At 44.8% G+C, this 23,568-nt stretch overlaps 1 protein-coding gene across 1 annotated transcript in view; it reads right to left on the bottom strand.

Annotated features, from left to right (window-relative positions):
* The window catches only part of diaph2 (diaphanous-related formin 2), a 436,878-nt gene that overhangs the window by 107,003 nt on the left and 306,307 nt on the right, over positions 1–23,568 (bottom strand). The window contains exon 25 of the mRNA XM_080007732.1: positions 910–1,034. Coding sequence (XP_079863858.1) covers positions 910–1,034 — 125 coding nt within the window. The remainder of the gene's footprint in view (positions 1–909; positions 1,035–23,568) is intronic.

A 23,568-nucleotide genomic window follows, 5' to 3' on the forward strand; every position in this document is an offset into this window, starting at 1 on the left:
CAAGAGAGGGCTCGACAGGGTTAACCCCCCAGAAACACAGCACATCTGCTTCAACGGCGGCCGGTGACGTGCCAACGAACCCGGGTATGAGAAGAGTTTATTTTCCCCTCTGATGGATCGATAGTCAAAAACCCCCCCCCAAAAAAAACACCCGCCGAGGAAGGACGTCCGCCGTCCCACCGCCGCGCGGAGGCCTCTGCCTAATTCAATTTCAGACGCCATAGTGCCTGGGCCTCGGGTGAAAGTGCTCCGTTATCGAAAAAGAGGAGCGGTGCCCGTGACTAGCCATGGCCCGGAGATGGCGTCCCGCCACAGATAGAGAGGGCCCCGACGCGGGCCCACGGCCGGGCTGGAGATGGAATCAGGGGCCGGCGATAAGTCACTTCAAGGGGCTGGAGTTCTCCCATTAGCTCGGCACTGGGGGACAGGCGGCGGCGGAGCAAGGTAAAAATAGCCGCGGCGTGATTTCACCCGAGGGAGGACCGCGGGGAGGAGCGAAGAGAGAGAGCGGGCGAGCGAGAGAGAGAGAGGCGGAGAGAGGGAGAGGCGGAGAGAGGGAGAGATCTGATCGAAATCTCCCAGCCACGTATCCCACATCTACTTCGGGAGGTTCTCCCCGGGCGCAACAAATCACGCCCAGAGACTCTAACTGCTGACATCTGCCAGGCAGAGCACGGCACCGCGCGCCTCACCCCGCTGGCCCACACCGCGGCGGCTTGAACCGTCCGAAGGCCTCGGGAACAGGCTTGTTCCATCACACACACACACACACACACACACACACACACACACACACACACACACACACACACACACACACACACACACACACACACACACACACACACACACACACACTCACACTCACACACACGGGTATATACTGTATATTCCTATAAAAAAGGATATGGACATTTTTTCCACAAACTTATCTTGCTGGTCGTCCGTCTTGGGGAAGTTCTGGATGTCGTTCTCCAGTCGCTTGATGTGACGCTCCATGTTGCTCAAGCTGCTGCTGAGGATGTCGGCGGACACTGCGCGGAGAGGGACAACAATTACATTTCCAAATGGACTGGCAACGCGTCGAGCAGTTATTACAATCGTGAGGGATCAAACACAGCGACCGCCCCATTCCCAGCAACGCCCCCGTAGCTCGCATAGTGTTGAAACCCGACATTTCATAGCCCCACTTTAAAGTCATAGAGCACGTGTGTGTGTGTGTGTGTGTGTGTGTTTTGTTTTTGTTTTTTCAAGCTCCCCATGTCAATCTTAGTGCGATCCGTCAGCGTGCTGTCCTTGTTGGTTTTTGTCAAATTTCAAGGTCCAACGCCACGGTGACGTGGACTTGTGATGAATTAGATAATGCAACACAAAATCTGAATTTCATGGGCCGATATCTTAGGCATTGTTTACCTCATCCCTGAGCTTTTTTTGCCAACTTTGTCCAGGCAGGTCCGAGGAACGAACGAACACACACACACACGCACACGCACACACACACACACACACATACACACACACAATTTGATGTTATGTGGACTGATGTTCCATGATGAGTTTCCAAAATGTCCAAGACAATCCATCCAGACAGACAGTATATGGTGTTGAGGCAAATTTGTACCTACAGACCAAGCGTCAGGTGTCTAGGTCAACCGGGGCGGTGGGGTTGGGCTTTTCAAGTTTGACAGCTTGTTATTGGGCCTTGTGGCCATGTCGGTTCCAGGCTTTTTAGGCCCTTTTTTTAATCGAGATTTACTATCGCCATGCCAAATTTGACTTGCCAATCCTGAGATATAGCCGTTTAGCTGACGATATAATAATATGATATTATTATTTACAACTACTACTACTACTACCCCTTCCCACTGCACCAAAAACCTGGTAACACCCGCTAACATCCGGCATTTTTCACCAGGGGGAAAGGAAAAACCCGGGTCTCAGGTCAAGTGACCCGGCAATAGACCCGGGTTTTAATCGGCTTTCACATCCCATTTAGAATCCAAAATCAGAAGTTATTGACCTTTTTTCCCCGCATGGGGGACTGTGAAATGCTGTGAGTGTGGGGATTGGCACCGCGGGGAGCACGGCGGAGAACCCCCCACGCTCCCCGCCGGTCCCCGCCGGGACCGTCCAGCCGCACCGGCAGCACCGAGTATCCCTGCACTCCACGCTGCTTCCACTGTGGTGTTGGGTCGTTCATGAACCTTCCCATTCATTTGAGCGGCTGAAAGTACTTTTTTCTCAAGTTTTACAGTTTCATGTCTGTTGCTGAAGTTTCTGTCTCCTCCACCGTTTTGTGGAGTCCCGACCGCACTGGAACCAGGCCACGCCCCTTTCCCGGCCTGTTCGCGGCGTCGAGCGTGACGCACCGGAAAGAAGACAGCATTTCTCCCGGCGATGGGAAAGGTAGCTGGGGATGCTGGGAGTACCTACTGATAGCAGTAGGTACTCCCAGCATGCACGTGTGGAAGGCATGACAAAAAGGTACCGAGGGTTCCTCGTCGGCAGCATCGAGGTCGTTCCTCCTCAAGTTGAAAGTCTCTTTTGCTGATCTTTTGCGACTTTTGGTCGACTGTTCCCGCCCATCAGACAATGCATGTATGTGTGTGTGGCCTAGAAAAACGGGCGTGGGCTTGCGCCGGCGTGTACACAGTTGCTCATTAAGCAGCGGCTAATCAGTGTTTACGGAGTTCCTCTGGACCGAGCAGCGCTCGCATCAGCCTTTCAAGTGGTGACTTCAAAGAACGAGCCACGTCTTAGGGGATCAGACGGGACAGGAGCAGGGAGCCAGCGCTATGTTCCGCCTGTTGTTCAGGACTTAGCTTTATTGACACACACACACACACACACACACACACACACACACACACACACACACACACACACACACACACACACACACACACACACACACACACACATTCAGAATAAGGTTTTTCAAAGGGGGGCGGTGACTGCCAAATTTGAGAATCTCTTCAGAGAGTAAAATGCAGGAAGTAGTGAAGTGAAGTGTGATTTTCCCCAGATTGCAAATATCTGGTGTTAATAGAGTTCAACACTGAGCGGCTTTCAGAACGGTTCCGTTTCCGGAAGTGAATTTCCCAGTCATTCACTCCATTGACGTGCCAGAAAATCGTTGCATAAAGAGTTTAGAGCCTGGAACCAAACCAAGCAACTAAGAGATGAACCCTAACCACAACACATTTTATTTGGAGCGAAAAAAATTTGGAAAAGGTGAAAAAAAAAAAAGCAAAGTTACAAGACTGTGTATATAACTATATTAAGAGTGAAGGAACTAGCCATCCCATAAACCATTGGGAACGATACCTTCCCAACGACCTTCAACCTAACGATAGTTCAGCACGCTTCTTCTTGAATTTAAAGCAGCGCTATGTAACATTTTACCTTGGAATAACAGCCTCAAAATCATTTTGATGGTACGCTGACTTGTAGTATGGAGAAAGGCGCCTCTTTCATTCCCGCTTGCCCCCCCCCCCCCCCCCCTCTCCCAAACGCCTGAAATCATGCTCGCACAAAATGAAGCCGCTCCACCTCCCCGCCCGGGCCCCCGCAGCCCGGCCAGCGCCCGCGCTTTCACCGCGCCAACATAGACTGTTATTTAAACGCGAGCGATAAGGTTCACCAATCAGAGACGCCGCTGCTACACAATAGGATCGCCTGCAGTACGTTGCCATGATATCGCAATTAAAACATCTTTCAGGTTTTATTTGGCCGCCCAAATGTGAGGACGGCGGTACCACAGACCCCCCACCGGGGCAGCAATTGGCCCATCGCAATTGGCGGAGCCTTGGATCCAAGCCATGCTGTCATTAGCGAAAGGTAAAAATACAAGGGGCTGGAAGCATTGTAGCTCTGAGAAACGTCCGTCCAACATCGGTGTTTGTGGCTGCGGTTCATTGTTCATTTTTCGGGGCGCCCCGTGAGTGACAGCGGCGCTAACTAGTGTAACCAGGGAGGTGAAAGGGCCTGTGGTACAGAGGCGGTAGCTAGGAAACAGGAGACACGGGGGATCGCCATGATGTTACACCAAAGCTATTCATAGATTTGGTGACACCATGGGAGGAATGTCCACCCCCAGTGTTTCACGGTGTGTACTATACGCCACAGCTCAGGAAGATGTAATGTGTTGTTTTTTTATTGTGATTATCTTAAATATGCCCCTTCCAGCGGATTAAATAGGTATGAATATTTGAGAACGACAGCCATACTGCCACTCAGCCTCAGCGATTGCCTTTTAATTTCATATTCTGTGCATATTTTTTTATATTTTAGTTTTTTATTTGGCAGCAACTCACCAATTTAAAAAAATAAAAAATAAAATAAAAAAAATTATATATATATATATAAAAGGTTATTGGTCAATTTATATGTGTGTTTCTTTCCTCTAATTGTTTTTATTTTAATTTGCCTTGGAAATTTTAATCTAAGTGCTCTCTATGGGTCAGCGGGTGCTTTTCTTTTGAAAACACTTATGCATTAATGTGACTCCCCCTCACCCTACATCCCATAATAGTCTCCACTGGAAGCCGGAAGCTGAGCTGTGCGATTCTTTTGGGATATCATTAGTAAAATTAACACGGAAATACATCTCTCTTTTTTTTGTGATATCTTCTGAATACACATTTGGAGTGGATTAGAAGGAAAACAAGACGAGAGGAGGGAGGAGGGTTATATTTATACTCTGCCCCCATCAAGGAGAAGGGATTTCTGAATCATGTCAAATTATCCTAATGACTCCTGTCAGCAAAGGCCTGCCAGTGGCTTTAATGGCGCGCACACACGCACACACACACGCACACACTAAAATATCTTGTTTTTCTTTCTGTTCAACTTTTCTAAGCCGGATACACGCAAAAAACATTTGTTTCCAGGTGATTTTTTTTCGTACACCGGGGAAATCACGTCAGCGCTTAAAAGTTATTTACACTTTGATAGAGCGAGCCGCCGGCAAGCGCTAAAAATGACTAAAATGACATTATTAACGTACATATATTAGTGAAAATCTGTCACTTTTGCACTGAATTAAATATAAGAACACTCATCTGTCGAGAACATTTCACATTGAGGATAGAACCTTTTCCTTCTGTTCCCTGAGATGAATAACTCCATTAATAAGGAGCATTTAAAGCAACTATTTCATCAAACTTTGACGTCTTTTGTAAACAAAAAAGCCAGAAACCCTGTAAAGAGCCCCAAAATACTTCTATCTTTCATCCAAGGGCTCTGGCAACGCCACCGCCAAAGGTTACAGAGGAAACAAAGATTTATTTGGGCGTTATGGCCGACGTATCGTAAAAAGAATCACGTCTTAAATAACCCGTACACTTGTGATAGAGGACAAATGAAACGTGAATCAAAAGGGAGAAGGTCATTCCATTCACAAATCCGCCCGTCTACTCATCGTAGGCTTTGAGAGTCTATAGTTTAAATGTGTGTGTGTGTGTGTGCGTTAGTCTAAAAGATAGAGGTAGCACCAGGTCTACAGGTCAAATCATGTAAAATTGCAAAAAGACTGTAACAACATTGTAGACACTGTAACAATTCAGTAATAACATAGTATTAACTGATACCTACTCATCCATTGTTATCCATGCCGTGTTGTATTTATTCATCCCGTGCAGCATATCCATCTTTATTTAAATTTTACAACCCCAGCTAATAACCGTACTGCCACTTAGCCCCAGCTACGTTTTTTTGGAGAGAATGGGTTTTTGTGTATTCTGCTTATCAGGCTATTTTTTGTATGTTTGTTTTATTTATTTATGGCTATTTTTGTATGTTATTTGGTTATTTCTGAATATTTATATATTTTTTCTTTTTTTTTTATTCAACCTTTGCGTAATTGGCCATTTTTTGTCTTTTATCTGGCAGTTGTTTATTTAAAAATAACACTTTTTTTTTTAGGATTGGCATTTTGTTTCAGACAGTTAAGCTTTTCAAAGCTTGCTGCAATGCACCAACCTCCGCCACCACAAATTCCTCGTATACTGTATGAAAATGTACTCCGCCGAATCGACAGATTTGCAGCTAACATCAGCTGCTCTCCAAAAAACACCTTGATATGGCTGCTGCCGCCTCGTTTGATTGGAGTTATTACCAATCGGGATAATCATCATCATTTTTAAGTAATGGCAATTAGGCCACCAGAATAGACCCAATTAAGCCGTCGTACGTTTTAATAGTTTGCCATCTTTTATGGAATTAGCCCAGACTCGCAGTGAGGAATGGTCATCTCTCAGGAGGTAAACACACGGAGGCGGAACAACTTCTGAGTCGAGGGTCACCATGGCGACGCCCGACGGAGCGGTCGAAGGTGAAGGCAAAGATGATTGGCTTTAAAATTAGAAACAAAATTAATCAGCAGAAACAGAGACCATGCAGACACAATCAAGACGCATGGCGTGTCCCGGAGACGAGCCAATCCATTCGACAAACGACGACCCCAACCGAGCGAGATAAGAAGGGATGACGACGAAAGGGAGGAAAGAAAAGAAAAGATAAAAGGTAGTCAACTGCCTTAAATGGGACGACCCTCGCTATTAGTGCAGCTCCATTAAGTCCTGCGTGTTGTCTTTCTCATATTGCCTGACAAATGAACCGAGTCGGAGAGAAGTCCTTGAATCGTTTTTTTTAAAGATCTGTCACCTCCTAATTGACCTTGGGATGGAGCTCAGTAACACGCCTTCAAGCACCTCCAAATTCTTAGAATATTTACTATGTAACAACCACCGCAATACGTAGTGAGTTATTACGGACAGACAGACAGACAGACAGACGGATGGACGGACAGATAGACAGATCATAACATCATAAGAAAATAGGCAAGAAAAATAGAGTAACAGCAAATAGAAAAAGAATGCAAATACACAAACAAATAAAACAAATGGCAGTATACCATACATAACATAAGAACAATGACATTTTTGTTCTTAGAACGCCTTTCCGAGCAACACGTGATCCGGTGCGTCTTTTTTCGCCCATGTGCACCATCGCTCAACGGTGGACATGGGAGAAATGAGTGCACGTTGTCCATCCGCCCTCCTGTAGCAGGGGTTACATAACTGGTCAAGAGCCTGAGTCACACATCAGTTAAAAAAAAACCCCGAAAAAACACAAGCCACTGAGTTTGGACACTATCCATGCTGCTTTGCTGGGATTATGACATGCTATCAAACTAATTTATGTATTTTTGTTCACCCAACATGGAGCATAATCTCTATACACACACACGCACACACACACACACACACACACACACGCACACGCACGCACACGCACACACACTTATATATAGATTATCAATCATACCTACTGTAGCATTGAACAAAACAAGAAAACACCGAACCAAAAGTGAAAGGGAATAGGAGATGAAGCGGCAAAGACAACAGAATAAACTAAATGTATTCCCCCTTTCAGAATCAAAGCTGCCTCCGCTGCCTTGACAAAGGAATTGTACAGGTTTTTTTTTTTTGATTACCTCAAATTGTGTGATTCATAAAAATCAATGGGGAACATTTTGTTTTTTAACCATATTTAGAATTCAATGTAAAAAGTGGTTGGTTTTTTTTTTACCCCTGTAAAGTACACTGATCAGCCACAACATTAAAACCACCACTAATAACCACTAACATTGTGTAGCTCCCCTTCGTGCCGCCAAAACAGCTCTGACTCATCGAGGCAAGACGTTAGCAGCAGATCCATTAAGTCCTGGAAGTTGCGAGGTGGGGCCCCCATGGACCAGGCCTGTTGTTCCAGCAAATCCCACGGATGCTCCATCGGAACGGACCCTAACCCCGCCCATCCACGTGATGTAGAAGAAAACATGACTGTGGCAGTTTGGCCTAGAGCACGAGGTGGAACGAGCCCAAGAGCAGACGTGTGTCATGACAAGGGCTCCTCTCCGACCCCCATCCCCACACACCTCTCTGAGTGTGTGTGGGGATGGGGGTTTTACCTGTTGCTCGTCAGACCAACCAACAAGCAACAGGGATGCAGCCACTCTGATCCTGGGTCCCCAATTACCTAGACCCAGGACGGGTGTGGCTGCTCAGGCCACACCATCCCCACACCACAGTGATTCATCAGACCAGGCCATCAGACCTTCCTCCATTGCTCCATGGTCCAGTTCTGACGCTAACGTGCCCATTGTAGACGCTTTCCGGGGTTGACAGGGGTCAGCATGGACACTGACCTGTCAGCGGCTACGCAGCCCCATGCACAGCATGATGCACTGTGTGTTCTGACACCTTTCTATCATAGCAGCATTATCTTTTTCAGCAGTTTGAGCTACAGTGGCTCTTCTGTGGGATCGGACCAGACGGACTAGACTTCACTCCCCGGGCGCATCGATGAGCCTTGGTGCCCATGACCCTGCTGCCGGTTCACCAGTTGTCCTTCCTTGGACCACTTTTGATAGGTGCTAACCACTAATACTTGGAACACCCCACAAGACCTGTAGCTTTGGAGATGCTCTGACCCAGTCGTTAAGCCATCATAATTTAGTCCTTGCCAAAGTCACTCAGATCCTTACGCTTGTCCATTTTTCCTGCTTCCAACACATCAACTTCAAGAACTGACTGTTCACTTGCTGCCTGATACATCCCAGCCCTTTACAGGTGCCATTGAAACAAGATGATCAACGTTATTCACTTCACCCGTCAGTGGTTTTAATATTGTGGCTGATCGGTGTATATTCATTACATTATTAGCTGTACAATGAAAATGTTTCAGATACTTCACTTTGTGTGCAAAAATCCACAGTCCACACATTAATAATAATTATTTTCCCCCCTCACTGTGTTAATCATGTGAGAACAAAAAAAGGGTCAATCCTTTTCACTCTTGCTCCACTTACGCTGTCAATCGGCAAATCCTCCACTTAACCAGAACTGTCACCATATGCAGGGATTAATCCACTCATAAGAACTGATGAACCCTCACCCCACTCCCAACAAAAGGGACGGAAATATGTAATGTGAACCTAGAATTTTGGGAAATCCTCATGGAAAACAATGACAATTTGCCTTCATTGGCGTAGGCAGTGAAAATTTATATAAGGTAATGTAGATAACGTTACGACAGAATGACAGTGAGCTGACTGGTTTAATAAAATATTGGCATTTTGTACGAGTACAAACCACAATAAACACTATGCTATTTCAATAGATAGCAGCATCACAGCAGCTATCACCAAAATAGGAAATAATAGAGAGTTAAAACAATAAAAACACAAAGAAAATATTATATGCATATAACTACAAGATAAGAAAAATTACCGCGTCGCGGTTCTATGCCTCAATGCCTTGACAACCAGTCAAGCTGGTTCATTAAGAGAAGATTAACATCACATTCATCGTATGCCTTCACATGCTTGGCCAATAAAGCTGATTCTGAACATAAAGGCGTAGCCATGACAGACGACGCTTCAAATACGGATGTTGCCGCAAAGAAGCTACAAATTGTAAAACATGGACATCTTCGATCCGGCAGCACCAAAGATCTACCGTACACAATCAACACAGTGTCAAGGCGGGCACCCGAGATAAGTGTCACCAATTCAGTGTACGACCAAATGTGAAATACGGTCCCAGTCGCCCCTTCTGTTCCTGAGATACAGTATGGCGCTGAATAATGGCCAGAAAAGTGTTTTTCTGCAGAACACTATGACGTGACAGTGAGGTTCACCTTCCACCGTTTGGATATAAAATGTCATCACTTCACCATTTGATCCCATTCGACGTTTGAGTGAAATGTTGTCATAATAACTGTATGTTGTGGGAATAAGTAGTGCATGCATTCTTGAGTGATGGTCAAAAACTTGTCCTGAGAGGTCAGTCACCTTTGACCCCGAGACCACCAAAAACGAATGAGTCCATCCTTGATTCCAAGTGGACGTCTGTGCCAAATTTAGAGATATTCTCTCGAGGCGCTCCTGAGATATCGCCTTCATGAGAATGGGACGGACGGACAGACGGACAACCCAAAAACATAACGCCTCCGGCCATGCCCGTCGCGGAGGCACAAGAAATGAAGATAACAGTAAACAGTGAAATTAAAAGTGAACAACGGACTGTAAAATTGTAACCCAAAAAACAACGTGATGATGAGCAATACAAAGAAAATAGGAACCTAAAAATGAACAAAAAGAAACAAAGTAAACCTAATAATAAAAAAAAATAATAAAATATATACAACAAACCTTAAACATAGAAAAATGATATCATGAATCAACAATAACCATTAAAAATAAAGCTAATAAGATAAATGACAGTTTAAATATCTCTATTCATGGTACAGTATTTCTGGCATATTTCCCTCCTTCCAAACACGCTTTTTGGCGTCCAGACGGTGTATTTTGTATTTTGACATCCCGCACCTGTAGCTCCCAGAGCCACCAGTGTGTGTGTGTGTGTGTGTGTGTGTGTGTCTCACACTGGTTAAACATGAGTACAGTGGATTATGGCGAGTGTCCCAAAATCCCAGGAGAACACTAGTCAAACGAGATGCCGTCAAATTGAAAGATTTAAAATCCCTCGACTGCCGCGTCATGGGCCGTCGCCAAAGAAAGAAAGGAACCGCCAGACTCTGCTGTTCTGTCTCACACTCTGGGATTGATGGAAGGAAGGATGGATGGATGGAAGGAAGGACGGATGGATGGATGGATGGATGAAAGGAAGAATGGATGGATGGATGGATGGAAGAATGGATGGATGGATGGATGGATGGAAAGACAGAAGGATGGAAGGAAGGAAGGATGGATGAATGGGTGGATGGATGGAAGGATGGATGGATAGATGGATGGATGGATGGATGGATGGATGGAAGGACGGATGGATGGAGGGACAGATGGGCGGATGGAGGGCCTTGTTTACAATGGGAGTCATGCCTGTGAGATGTTATTGCTTTTGGCAGCCGTCAGGAGCAGCCGCCTGGTGCCAGAACCTCAGGAGGAATCCCAAATGGAGTCAATTACCATGGATTTCCATGCATGGGCAAAGTTTTCGACTTTTGACCCCGGGGGGACAATTCCCGCAGGAAGTGGTGGAGAAAACCAGCCGGGGTCACATCGTTGCCATTGGCGATGCGTATAGGGCCCTCGAACATTGGACTCAAAAACAGAGAGAATGAGGAAAAACCACAGAGGAGGAGAAGGGGGGGGGATAAATGGGAGTCTCTTGCCCCTCGCCCGACAATATGCCAAGCAACTAACTGCTCGTCAAGAACTAGCCCCGAGCAGATGGTCACCACGCTTCGCCAAGACGTATTCCCTTGATAGTCTTGTAATAAGTTCCAAGTGTCAAATAAACTACAAAAAAAAACTGAAATATAAGATTGCAGTTTAGTGCAAACAGCTGGAAACCGGGGTGTTGTGTTTGTTCTTCTGAGAAGAAACGGCGCTTTACGCTTGGAATGGAGGGTGGAGGTGATGAGCGACCGCCGCCCGAAGGGGGTGCATTAATGTCACACACATGGTTATTTCAGAAGTTTACATTCAATGAAATGCCAATGATATCCCTCGCTACGCAATCCTTTATCATCACATATTCCAAAGATATCATTCTATGCTGATGTCTTTGGCCTATGCTCTCACACAGTGGTTCCTCCAGGGGTCCTTCAAGAGGTTCCAGGGGGCCCCCGGCAAAATGATGAATAGTTCAACTTCACTGCTGTTTGGTTTACAAAACGTTAGCACCGTTACAGAATCTACAGTAATGACCCTTTTGATCCTAGTTTCCCCGATCCCCATAACTCTAGCATAGGCGGGCATGGAGGCCTGGACTAAATTATATCCAAGGGTAAATATCTTCTCCGATTGGGGCCCCCGGAGACACAAAATCACATTAGAGGGGGTCCTGACATCGCCAGAACAATTCGCAAATGAGTTTTAGTACAGAACCTCTCAGTTCATTTTCGATTTACGAGGGGCGTTATCAACGGCGCAGACCAAAATGTCTCGGGACGCAGTCAGTTAGACCTACAACCGTACAGAGCCACGGAACGTAATAAAAAAATAAAAACTTTCACCAGATCCTGCCGGAAGTAAGGCAAACACGTCTTTCTTATCAGCAAAAGGGTTTAAATGCAGTTGTTTGTTCTTCTTTGAGAGAAAATGTACAGTCCAGTCTGTTTAATGCTGTCGCGATAGCAGATTCAACGGACCGTTCCTCATCGGCGGGAGCCATCTTGGGAAGGTCCCTAAACGGCGATAGTGGATTCAACTGTTCCACGTCAGTGGCAGCCATCTTGGTAAGGTATGTCAGTGGCGCTCCTCTGCATCGTCATCGTATAAAACCCGCTACATATTAGATAATCGGTTGTGATTGGCCCGACCCCGGCAAGGTCGGGTGGAAATCTGTCTGAATGGGCGGGTGTCCAATCGTACCCCGCAGAGCAAATGGAACATGAGCTCTCAGATTTGCGTGGTTCCCAGGTCCGTGGCCTAACGCAATATCAATTTGAGCCTCCTCGACATGGGAAAAAAAAAAATGATTGCGAATCCCTGGTCTTCAACACACTGTAAATGTGACTCGAAATGACCAGCCCCGCAGGACACGCATCGCACATTCCAAGCGGACCACGTCACTCATCCGGCAGAGAGCACAACGGCAGCGCCGAGTGTAACTGCCGGTCTGTACGGCGATCCAGCCCGGAACACTCTACATGTGTTTCAGAAAGGCCAAATCCCTTTGAGAGGAGGATGAGTGGGCGGAGGTCAGAGGTCGGCTCCCCGCTTATTCATGACTTCAAAGTGGCACCTTATCACACGGCCCAGCCTGTTTCACCTCCGCACCCCAGGGAGACACACTCCACTAACTACTGCGCCGCTTGACATTTCCAGGGTCAACAGACCTGCCGCAAAAGTTACTTGAAAACAAAACACAAGATTATCTTTGGAACTATGGCTCCATGGTTTACTGGGCGCAGGGTCGGCAAAAAGGAAGCATAGCAGGGTTGTAATACAACACGTGTGTTTGGAAGAAAGGAAGGAACCTGTCTATTCCGTCGTAAAAGTACATTTGCACTGTGTTATTATCAAACCAATCAAAGACAATGACTATGAAGAACACACTGGCATCTTTGACTCAAACCTTCAGGCACATGGACCTTCCCCACCAATGATCAGAATCACTGTTTATTCGGACAAGTCAATTTTCATCAACCAGGAATTGGTTGAGGTACTTGGTGCAATCTTGTAAATCACCAAATTAAATGACCAAGTAAGCAAACAAAAGGTAATTTAAATCATCACACATGAAATATATGCAGGATATAGTGAGAGCAATGCTATGCATAGGATCAGGAAGCTGGGGCATGGCAGCACTTTCCCCCCGACTTTGACAAAAATAACAGCTAATGTTTGAAAGATTAAAGCCAAATCTACAACAATGTGTGGTTCTTAAAATAGATACCAACTTTAAATTTTGTTTAATTTATGTTACATTGGATTCTAGTCGTACAGATAGAAAGATCGAACCACCATGGAACAACACCAGCAGAATTACTCTCAGGTGATGGGTTGGTAACTTCTGTCGGCCATTAACGTTGTACAGCGAGCGCCGCATGTGCCTCCCTCCCTCCCTCCCTCCCTCCCGGAGCCATCATTGGTGGATCTCCCTTTACCCTTGTACTACGTCTCAATGTTTAACCAACAAATACTTTTTCGGCCAGAAATGGCCGGTGCCGCAAAAATCACCTCAAAATTGTAAGATATGCGTATTTAACCTCCTAATATCCAGACAGCACAATCTGATAAATATATATTAAGCGGCAAAAAAACCACCAGGTTGGCGTCGTCCAGGATAATCCTCTCCACTGACGGCGGTATGAACAGTTCAAAGGCACATTTGACGCGATGAACTCTGTGTCATGAAGTGCAAACGTGGCCCCGTCGGCCCTGGGAGCGTTCTGACGATGTTTCCCACTGACAGCCTTCCCTGTGACTACGCTATGTTTCCATTCCATCAGCACCGCCTCTCCTTCATCCCGGGTATTTTCTTCTTCTTCTGCATCATCGGAGGGTGATTCATTGTACGCCGAATTATGTTCGGCATTGTCCTCGGTTTCCTCCTCTATTTCACTGTCATTGTCACTGTCTAAGATCAGAGCGAGGGCTTCATTGACCGAGAAGCTTCCGCTCATGTTCCTCTTCTGACCGTTGCTTCTGAGCGACTGAATGAATGAATGTTGAGAGAGACCACGAGGGCGAGGGAGAACCTCTCATTTATACCAGCTGCTAGTTCATAAAGGCCTGTTCTGCTTTGTGCTCAAAACTGGCCGCAGCATCAAAATGGGGAGCAGAGTACTTACAGACATAAACAAAAACATCAAGATGTTCATATTCTGTATAGAAGTTCATGAACCCAAATTAGGCAAAGTCCCCTGGCCTCAGGCTCAAGTATGTTAACCAGCCTTTTAGTGATGGTAAACACCTACATCTGAGTCAAGTCTGTCCGACATAATACAAGGGTCAAGACAGTGTGGCAGGACGCAAGCAATGTGGCTCATTTATGGAACCGTCTTTCCTGCCATTTTTCTCCCACTTACTCACTTCCACGGCATCTTGCTTGGTTTCACTGTCTCACTTCTCTTAGTCACTCTCGGCGGCTCGACCCCTTTCCTCGCTCTCTCTCTCTCTCTCTCTCTCTCTCTCTCGCTCGCTCTCTCTCGCTCTCTCTCGCTCTCTCTCTCTCTCTCTCTCTCTCGCTCTCTCGCTCTCTCTCTCTCGCTCTCTCTCGCTCTCTCTCTCTCTCTCTCTCTCTCGCTCTCTCTGTCTCCATTCGCGGCTCAACAGCTCCCTCTGTAAGAGTTATGGCTGCCAGACAGGAAGCTCTCTGAATATGGTCGTGTTTACATCAACCCACAAAAAAAGGTAAATCGATGTCTGCCTCTTTAACTGAGACATTAGAATTACTGAATAAGAGGATTAGCTCGGCAGGATAAGACAAGGGTTCATCCGGGGCCAAATCAACACAAGGACGACTGCATTTTGCAATATTTATCCTGTGAGGATAGAGCTAAAAAATATATATATATATATTGGAGTTCATATGCATAGTGAAGAAGTGAGAAATGTGAACTGGAACTGGAACTCAACTCATACTTTATCAGGTTAATTTATTTATTTTTTCGATTTCATTCTAAATTTACAGTAGATTGGTAAATGTCCCCAAAATACAAAAAAATAAATAAAAAATAGGTAGAGATTTCAAACTCAAACATATTTAATTTGGTCGTATTTTAACAACTTGTTCCACACCCGTTACCCAGAGGTAAGGTGTTGTATTTGGAAGCTGGGAGCAGTGTCCGACCCGGGGGAAGTGTGTGAGAGCGGTGGATGATTTATTCCTTGCTCTCTCTCGCTGATGAAGCAACGTACAACACATGTTTCCAATGAAGACGGTGCCCCGCTGCTTCTATTTGGCACAAACCGTCCGCAAATGCAACCGACGAGGCTTGCAGGACAGATTTATGAATTTAGAAAAAAAAAAGAAAAAAAAGATAAATACTAAAACATTCTTTTCCGGTGCCAACAATGAATTTCTGTTGTGCCTGAGAACCGGATGCACCGTCTTCCACAGAATGGAACTCAGCGTACTAAATGGAAACTCCTTAATGTGGGGATGATTCAGCCTCCTTTTTTGCACATCCTTGGTGAATTCTGTGAATGTTGCCCATAATACGCTGGGAATGCCTTGTGCTTACAAAGGTGTCCATGAAGAGAGGAGTAATGGTCTTTTTCCGATCCAATTAAACAATCCAGTGAAAATCGAACTGGCTTCTACATTAACAGCATCAGCCGGTGTTTCGCTCATAGAACCTTGAATTCATGACCGTCTCCGGAATCCTACTCCATAAGCGCCACAATGTCCTCGCAACGAGAGATGTCGACATCACTCATTGTGTTTTGATTTACGCTGTCCCAAAATGCAATCTGGGAAATTCCCCAGTCTCGCTTTGAGAACTCTGGGAACAAATCTGGTCAATTTCCTGCCGTCAACGTCCATGATTATTGATGCCATTTTAGATGGAAATGATGTATTTGCTGGAGGAGTACGGGGCTGTCAGGCTCTCATTGATTGGCTTTTAGCTGTCGGATGGTAGGACACACATACCACCAGTCTGTACTGGTTTATCAGCCCGGTGCAAACTGGTCAGGAGATTGACTCCAGATGGAGGGACTGGGAGGCGGTTGGATGCCATGACTGCGATCATGGAGGTGGAGCACAAAGTCAGCTTTGGTACATTTTGGGAGCCAAAACTGCATTACATATATTAAAATGCTCCCTCCCTTGAGGAGTGAGCATTTTAATATATATATTCAATGGTATATTTTCATGATAATAATTTAATAAATCATGGTCATTTTCTTTGGTTTCTTGGATTAATATCAAATACGTAACCATTTGAATCCATGAGGAAAACATTGATGCAATGCTCCAGCCTAGATGCCTGAACCAGCTCACCCTGCGTGTCGCAGTATGGCGCTAATAAAGTCGATACAAACAGATTTATATCCCGCGCAGAACAACAAAGGTCAGATCAATTCCCTCCACCGACCATCTCCGTCTTCATTGAGCAGCGAGTGTCCACGGCTGAGATTTCCACAAAACAGGCGACTCCTTCAGGAGAACATGCATAAGTAAGTGCACGTCCACCGAGTGCTTTAAACAGGGAAACGCGCTCACCATCGCCATCGATCGGGGGACGAATCTGCCGCTTGCTTTATTTTGGTGGGTTTTTTGCATCCAAGGGGGAGGCACGGAGACATACCTTAGGTACTGTACCTACGGCAATCCTTGAACTCATCAGCGGTGTAACCAGACTTTTTGCGCTAAATGGGAATGAATAAACCGGCTGATTTCTCGTCCTCCCCCCTCATACCGAGCAGCTGAAACATGGTCGGTCCTGATGTGCGAGGCATGACCGAAACTCCAAAACAGAGAACAAAATAGCTTTTGGGATTATCGCCCTCTGGCATTGAGCTTTACACAAAAAAAAAAAAAAAAAAAAAAAATATATATATATATATATAATAAAACCCTCCCAAAAATGTTTAAATGTAGAAGCCAATTTGGTGGTGAAAACTTTTAGGTAAAATGAGCAACATCTTAAAGACATCTTCGGGGTCCTATGCAAATAGCTTCAAACACCCCACTCTTGTGAGAGCTCGCTAAAGGAAATGTAAATGAAGAAATAAATAAAAAAATGGAGAAATTAAATATTGCTTCCAAATGAAGATAATTATTCCACCGGGATTAACGCTTAGATTACCTCTTCTATTATCCATGGTTCAGACTGTAGTAAGGACGTCTTGAAAAGTTAAGGTCTAAGGCAGGGGCTTCTTTTCACTCAAGTCGAAAATCTTGTCTGTAACATCGGGTCTTGAAAGAGGTCATCGGTCATCACAGAACCATATTGTGGTTCTCGTATATTCGTGATATTTTCAAAATGCAAAGAACGCATTTTCACTTTCCACGTGCAATCTCACCTATCATGTTTGAGACCAGCTTGTCTCTACTTGCACTGTGACTGACTCACCACCACGCCCTACTGAAGAAGAACAACCACGGACCTTCTTGCTGTGAGGCAGCAGTGCAAGCACTGCACCCCTGTGGCACACCGTACTGTACAGTTTTATTGTGCTGCCTGGACCAGGCAACTGGACCAGTAACCCGCCAAGTGTCAGCTACTTTGCGCCATGGTGCTTGGTAGAGAAATTAAGAAAGCTCCAGCTGGAAAGACATACAGTCGAGGGGGCGTATTTGCTCTTAAAATCATGGCCTAAGGCGGGCTCACTGTCTGCTCCCATTTAGCCATACCTAGAGGGGGAATGTGGCTCGCAGCAAATCAGCCAGCCATAATAACTAGCAGCTCCGGGCGCTCCTGGCTGTTGTCACAGCTCTGGATATCAAGTACCAAGAGTCGATGAAGAGGAAGAGGAAGAGCAACGGGGGTCAGGAAGGATATGCAAATTTAAGTTGAAAAAAACCCCTAAAAGATCCACCTGTTAACGGTGTCCTGGGGCGAAGCATTCTTAGACACCCATGGGTTTTAATAGACGGAAACAGAAATACTCGAAGCACCACGGCAAAATTAAAAACAAGCGAGAAGCACTTAAATCAGAAGGACAGCAACTCATTCCAAACTTTCATGGCATGTGGACTTAAAAAAAATTGGATCACCGAAAGGTAGAAAGGCCGGGGAAAAAATGGAGGCACTCAAGAGAAAAAGTGAGGGAGGAGGGGAAAACAATAATGGGCTGACATGAAACATAATCCCCTCTGTCTGTGATTTTATTGGCAGCCCCTTCAAAGAACGGTGGCTCCCCTATTATGACTTAACACATCAAAATGGAACCGTAGCACACACAGAAAAGGCCACCTGATGATAAACACAGCAGACAGCGTCAGAAGCTTTATCTGGTGGCTGCCTGCAGCTCGACACAGGCTCAATTTGGCCCTCAACAATCGATTCTGTCCCCCTTTACCTCTGCTTCAGCAGGTGGAATAAAAACAGACCTTTCTGTAAAGAGCAGAGCTCAGCTGGTATGCCACGTTGAGGCGAGGCGGGGAAAAGTGCCGTTTCCAAGGCGCATAAATAGTCACCGACCATCAATTCGGTTACCACGTCCTCCGTTGGATGCAACAGCAGCACATCTGTTTCACTCTCACTGCTAAATGTCATCAATTGTACACCGTGCAATGGTAAAGAAACACAACATTAGCTAGCCGATGCAGCAAAAATCGAACAAAAAAAAACTACCTTTAGAATATCATTGCAACCCAAGGCAGGCCCACCCGAGGACAATATTAGATTCATTATATTGGAAGAGTAGGGAAAACATCTGGCTGTGTGTAATATGGACAATTCCCATCCAGGGCAATTTTTATTACCCTGTACCGTTTACTTGCAATATCACCGCTCACTCCCATAGAGGTTGTTCCCCCTGATCAGCATGCAGACGATCTGGCTTCAAATCCTCAATTTCACATGCAAATGCAGTGAAGCTGATTTGAATAATATTTGAATATGGATCACATGATGTGGTTTCATATCGTAGGGGTTGGGTAAAAAGGGGTGAGAAATGCAAATGATTCACACGTACGAGAAAGGTCATGCTCGTAACCTGTTGGATTTATTTTGGAAACAAAAGGGCTGGAAGCTAGATTAAATTCATTCAATAAAGCCCGAGGACAAAATTAGAGGAGATGAAAGTGATTTACATTATAAAGGAAAGCAAACACAACATGGCGCTGTATGGTGCTCAGGAAGCATCCTAAAATGTGAACCACTTGGAAGAAGCCGGCTAAACAAAGCTTGGCCGTTCTCATCTTCCTAAATTCTAAAACAACACGCCCAGGGAGTCGAATGCGTGTCAGGCAGGAATAACGTTGCTTTCAGTAGATCTTTCCCTCAACCAATTCCACTTGACCTGAGGAGAACTGAACCCTCACCATGCTGTTAATCGCAGCAAAAAGTTCTCCAAAACAACACACAGGAGCCATAGTTCATGGACAGTGTTGTTAGATTAATTATTCATGATTTCATAAGAGAAATCAAATTTCTATGGACAGGGGGAAAATATGAATAAAATCCACTACAAGTCCACGATGTTAAGGATGGGCCATGTAGCCACGGCTGTTATATGCTGTTAGAGCCATGCTAAAATCATTGAGACCCAATGACACATTCAAACACAGGTTTGGATTGCATGCGTGTTGGGGAGATGTCCATCCACCTCTCAGGGATATACGACAAATAACAAATCAATTAAGACAAATAACGCTGGGGTCTCCACATACAGTGGCGTCCATTAACTCAAAATGAGCTCTGGGGGAGCACCACCCCCACAGGCAGAGAAAAAACCTCGATGAGCAGACTGCGATGCACGTCACAGGGCCATGCTTTTCAAATTATGTATTGGCAGCCTGTGATAAAAAACGACCCAATTTAGAGACCAAAATCAATTCCTGCCTCCAACAGATATAACAGAGGTTTGGCAATAACTGACCGGACGCTTATCGCAGTGTCAGAGCAGTAGTGGCATTTTGGGGAAATGGAGGTCTTTCTTTCATAAGGGTAACTTGGCGCAAACAGCTACTGTACCTCTGGACGGTGAAGGATCCGTTTCCTCTCTGAATAAACAGCATCCTCGGTGCAATCTGTGTTCCTGGAGAGCAGCTTTGACTGACATGTCAGATAAGGAAGCTTACCCCTCTCTCCGTTGATTTAAAAAATGTCACTCGCCCGATCTCAATTTCTCACATGACATGCACCGCCGCGACAAAGGGTCAGAAGAGGTTTGGCGGGGAACGCGCCTCTTATTGATATCCATCAGCAAACAAACAAATAAATAAAAGAATAACACGAGAAATGGGATTTGAAATGGTGTGCAATCTGTTTTAACATGGAAAAAACAGCTGCTCATAAGGTAATGCCAGGAGTAGGAAGTGTGTAGGAAGCCTTATTACCCAGGGAACAACACCCCAACGCCTTGAGGGCAAAGTTGGTCTTCAGGGCCCAGCGTTAAATTGGTTTACCTCCTACCTGAGAGAAGGAGCCTTTTCAGTTAGAATAGGGAACTGCTCTTCATCCCTTGCTCCCATAAAATGTGGGATCCCCCAAGGCTCAATTTTAGGGCAGCTTTTGCTCTCATTATACATGCTTCTCCTTGACTCTATCCTTGAGAAATATAATATTCTGTATCACTGTTCTGTATCATGCGGATAACACCCAGTTTTACCTACCGGTTAAACCTGACACTGCTGCCGTCTGAATGACCTCTTTGACCGCGCAGACAACAATAAATACTGGATGGCGAGGAACTTCCTCCAATTAAATGAAAGCAGAACGGAAGTAATTATTATTTTGCCCTCCTGGTCACTTGCCTAAGCAATGTGCTTGGTGCCCTGTCTGCAAATTTAGAGAACACAGTTAAAAATCTTGGCGTTTGAAACTTCTCTGAAATTTAACCGACAACTCGGTGGTGTGGTGGAGGGCGGCTCTTATCAGCTTAGAACCAGAGCCACATTAAAACCGTTTTTATCTTTTAAAGACCTGGAAACAGTTATCCATGCTTTCATCACCTCTCAGATGGACTACTGTAATTCCCTGTAAATCCTGCCTCCAAAGCCTCTCCCAGGTATCAACAAATATAAATACAGCTGCAGGCAGCAATACACGGCGTCCAGTTTAGTCCCATTAGGTACGTATTACAGTTTTCAGGGTTCTCTGAAATGCAGCAAGAGTTACAATTTTCAGAGTTTACGTTGAATGCCGCATTGGCTCGTCCGTGATGCTGTCTACCCAGCGCAACTCTCCGAACGCGAATGACCATCCAGAAACTTATATTCATCCTGCACTTATATTACATCGATATATGATGTCACAAGTGGATGTTTCCAACAACACGGTTCCATTCAAAACGACTAAACAATGCATGTCCAACAGAGACGTTTCATGAACATTTTTTACCTTTGGGACTAAAATTAAAGGGACACGATTCGGACGAGTAGCTCTGGAGCGAGCAAATTCCAGGTGTGAGGACACAAACAAGGGAATATGTGTTTTTGACTGACTAGGGGGGAAGAGTAAGGAATGTCAACATTTAAATTCTACTATGCATGGTGCGTGTAAAAAAAAGTCCTTTGCGATGTCTTTATCGCATGTCGATATCGCGATGATGAAGAAAATACAATATCTGGTCTTCCAGAGGGCAAATATTTCAAGCCGGACCAAGCTTGAACTGGTATAACTTCGGACGATGATGTCCCAGAGCGGGGACGCTCCTGAAACTCATCAAATTCCGACAGTTTTTCACAAGTTTCTGCTCCAAATGTAGATCGATATCGATCCAACTCGAACGACGTCTGAAACGTCGAGACCTTGACCGTGTCTGCGCGCTGCCGCGCAATCAGATACTTTTGGCCCGAAAAACAGCAAGATTAGAAATAAAAAAATAAAAAAAAGTTAGTGCAATAACAACAGGGGATCCTGCAGGCTGGACCCTGAATAAACTCCTCTCTTCATTTTAGCATCTTCCCTACAGCTTTCAAGGGTTCAATGGTAAAACCTCTCCTCAAGAAATCCAATCTAGATTACTCAGAGCTAAGCAATTACAGACCCGTTTCTAATTTGCCTTTCCTTGGTAAACTTTTAGAGAAAATTGTTTTTATTCAGTTACTTGCTCATCTAACCAACAATGGCGTTTTTAGAAACGCTCCAATCCGCTTATCGAGCAAACCAGGGCACAGAGACTGCAAAGTTGTAAACCACCTGAGAATTATGGCGTGGGCAAGCAGTGTTGCTGCGCTTCCGCTCTCAGACCTCAGTGCACAATGATACGATCCAGCAAGACATTTTAATGGACGGACTTGAGAAATGGGTGGATGTCTCTGACTGTGTACCAGCTTGGTTTCAGTCATGTGTAACCGATAGGCAGTGTTTTTTTGGCAGCCTGAGGGCTTATGGATGAGAGGCTGATGGTATTGAATATGGTATTCCTCAAGGAAGCATTCTTGACCTAATTTTTGTCAAGTGGCGCCAATTAACGTCAACCTCAATTACCATTTTTATACCGATGATGAACAATTCTGTCTCGCCAAATGACCCCAATGCGACTGCCCATCCCGCTGACAACATCGTAAAAATCCCAAGTACTACCTCACTTTATTCACATGCCACTTTAATGCACATATCTGTATATACATAATGGCCTATTCTATATACATAAGCATATTCCCTCTATCTATTCCATTTTATTTCATTTTATTGTATTTTATTTTATTCTATATATTTTTGTTTTATTCTATAAGTATTCGACTTACTGTATTAAGTTTTAGGAGTCAGTTAGTTGGTCTATTAGAAAGAAATTTTTTCCTAGGACAAATTGTGTGTTATCACCGGGTGCGTTGCATTACATTTCACTGCATATATGTATGAAAGTATGTATATGTATGTGACAAATAAACCTCTTGAATCTTGAAAAGCGAAATGAGTAAAAAAACAGAGATTATTTTACCTGGACCCAGAGCAGCAAGAGAAAAACTGCACTCAACGCTTGGTGGCCTCAGCAAACAGATTAAAAGGAACATCACAAACTTGGGAGTTTATTTTTAAATACTCTGACTTCAATTTAAATTCTCATTTTAACAAGGTCATTAAAACGTCCCTTTTTCATCTTAGGAACATTACCAACGCCAGAACTTTTTTTTTTTTTTTTAACTCAGAAAGACGCTGAAATACTTCTTAGCGGGGGTGCACCGCTCAAGAAACTGCACTTGTTACCTGTATCTTTCAGAATAGTTTTTTTTAACGACCTTTAATGACCTTGCTCCTCCCTGCATCAGAGATTTTCTTTCGTTTTATATTCCATCCAAATCACTAAGGTCCTCCACTGCTTTTTTTTTTATTTTTATTTTTTTTTAAAGGAACTATTATCCTCCTTTTTACACAAGTTAATATAGGTCTCGGAGGTCCCCAAATAATGTCTGTGTTCACAGCCATTACTTTGTCATTAGTTTATCTGTCACTTCCACGTCTAATATG

The sequence above is a fragment of the Zeus faber genome (assembly GCF_960531495.2).
Source record: "Zeus faber genome assembly, chromosome: 10".
Lineage (NCBI taxonomy): Eukaryota > Metazoa > Chordata > Actinopteri > Zeiformes > Zeidae > Zeus > Zeus faber.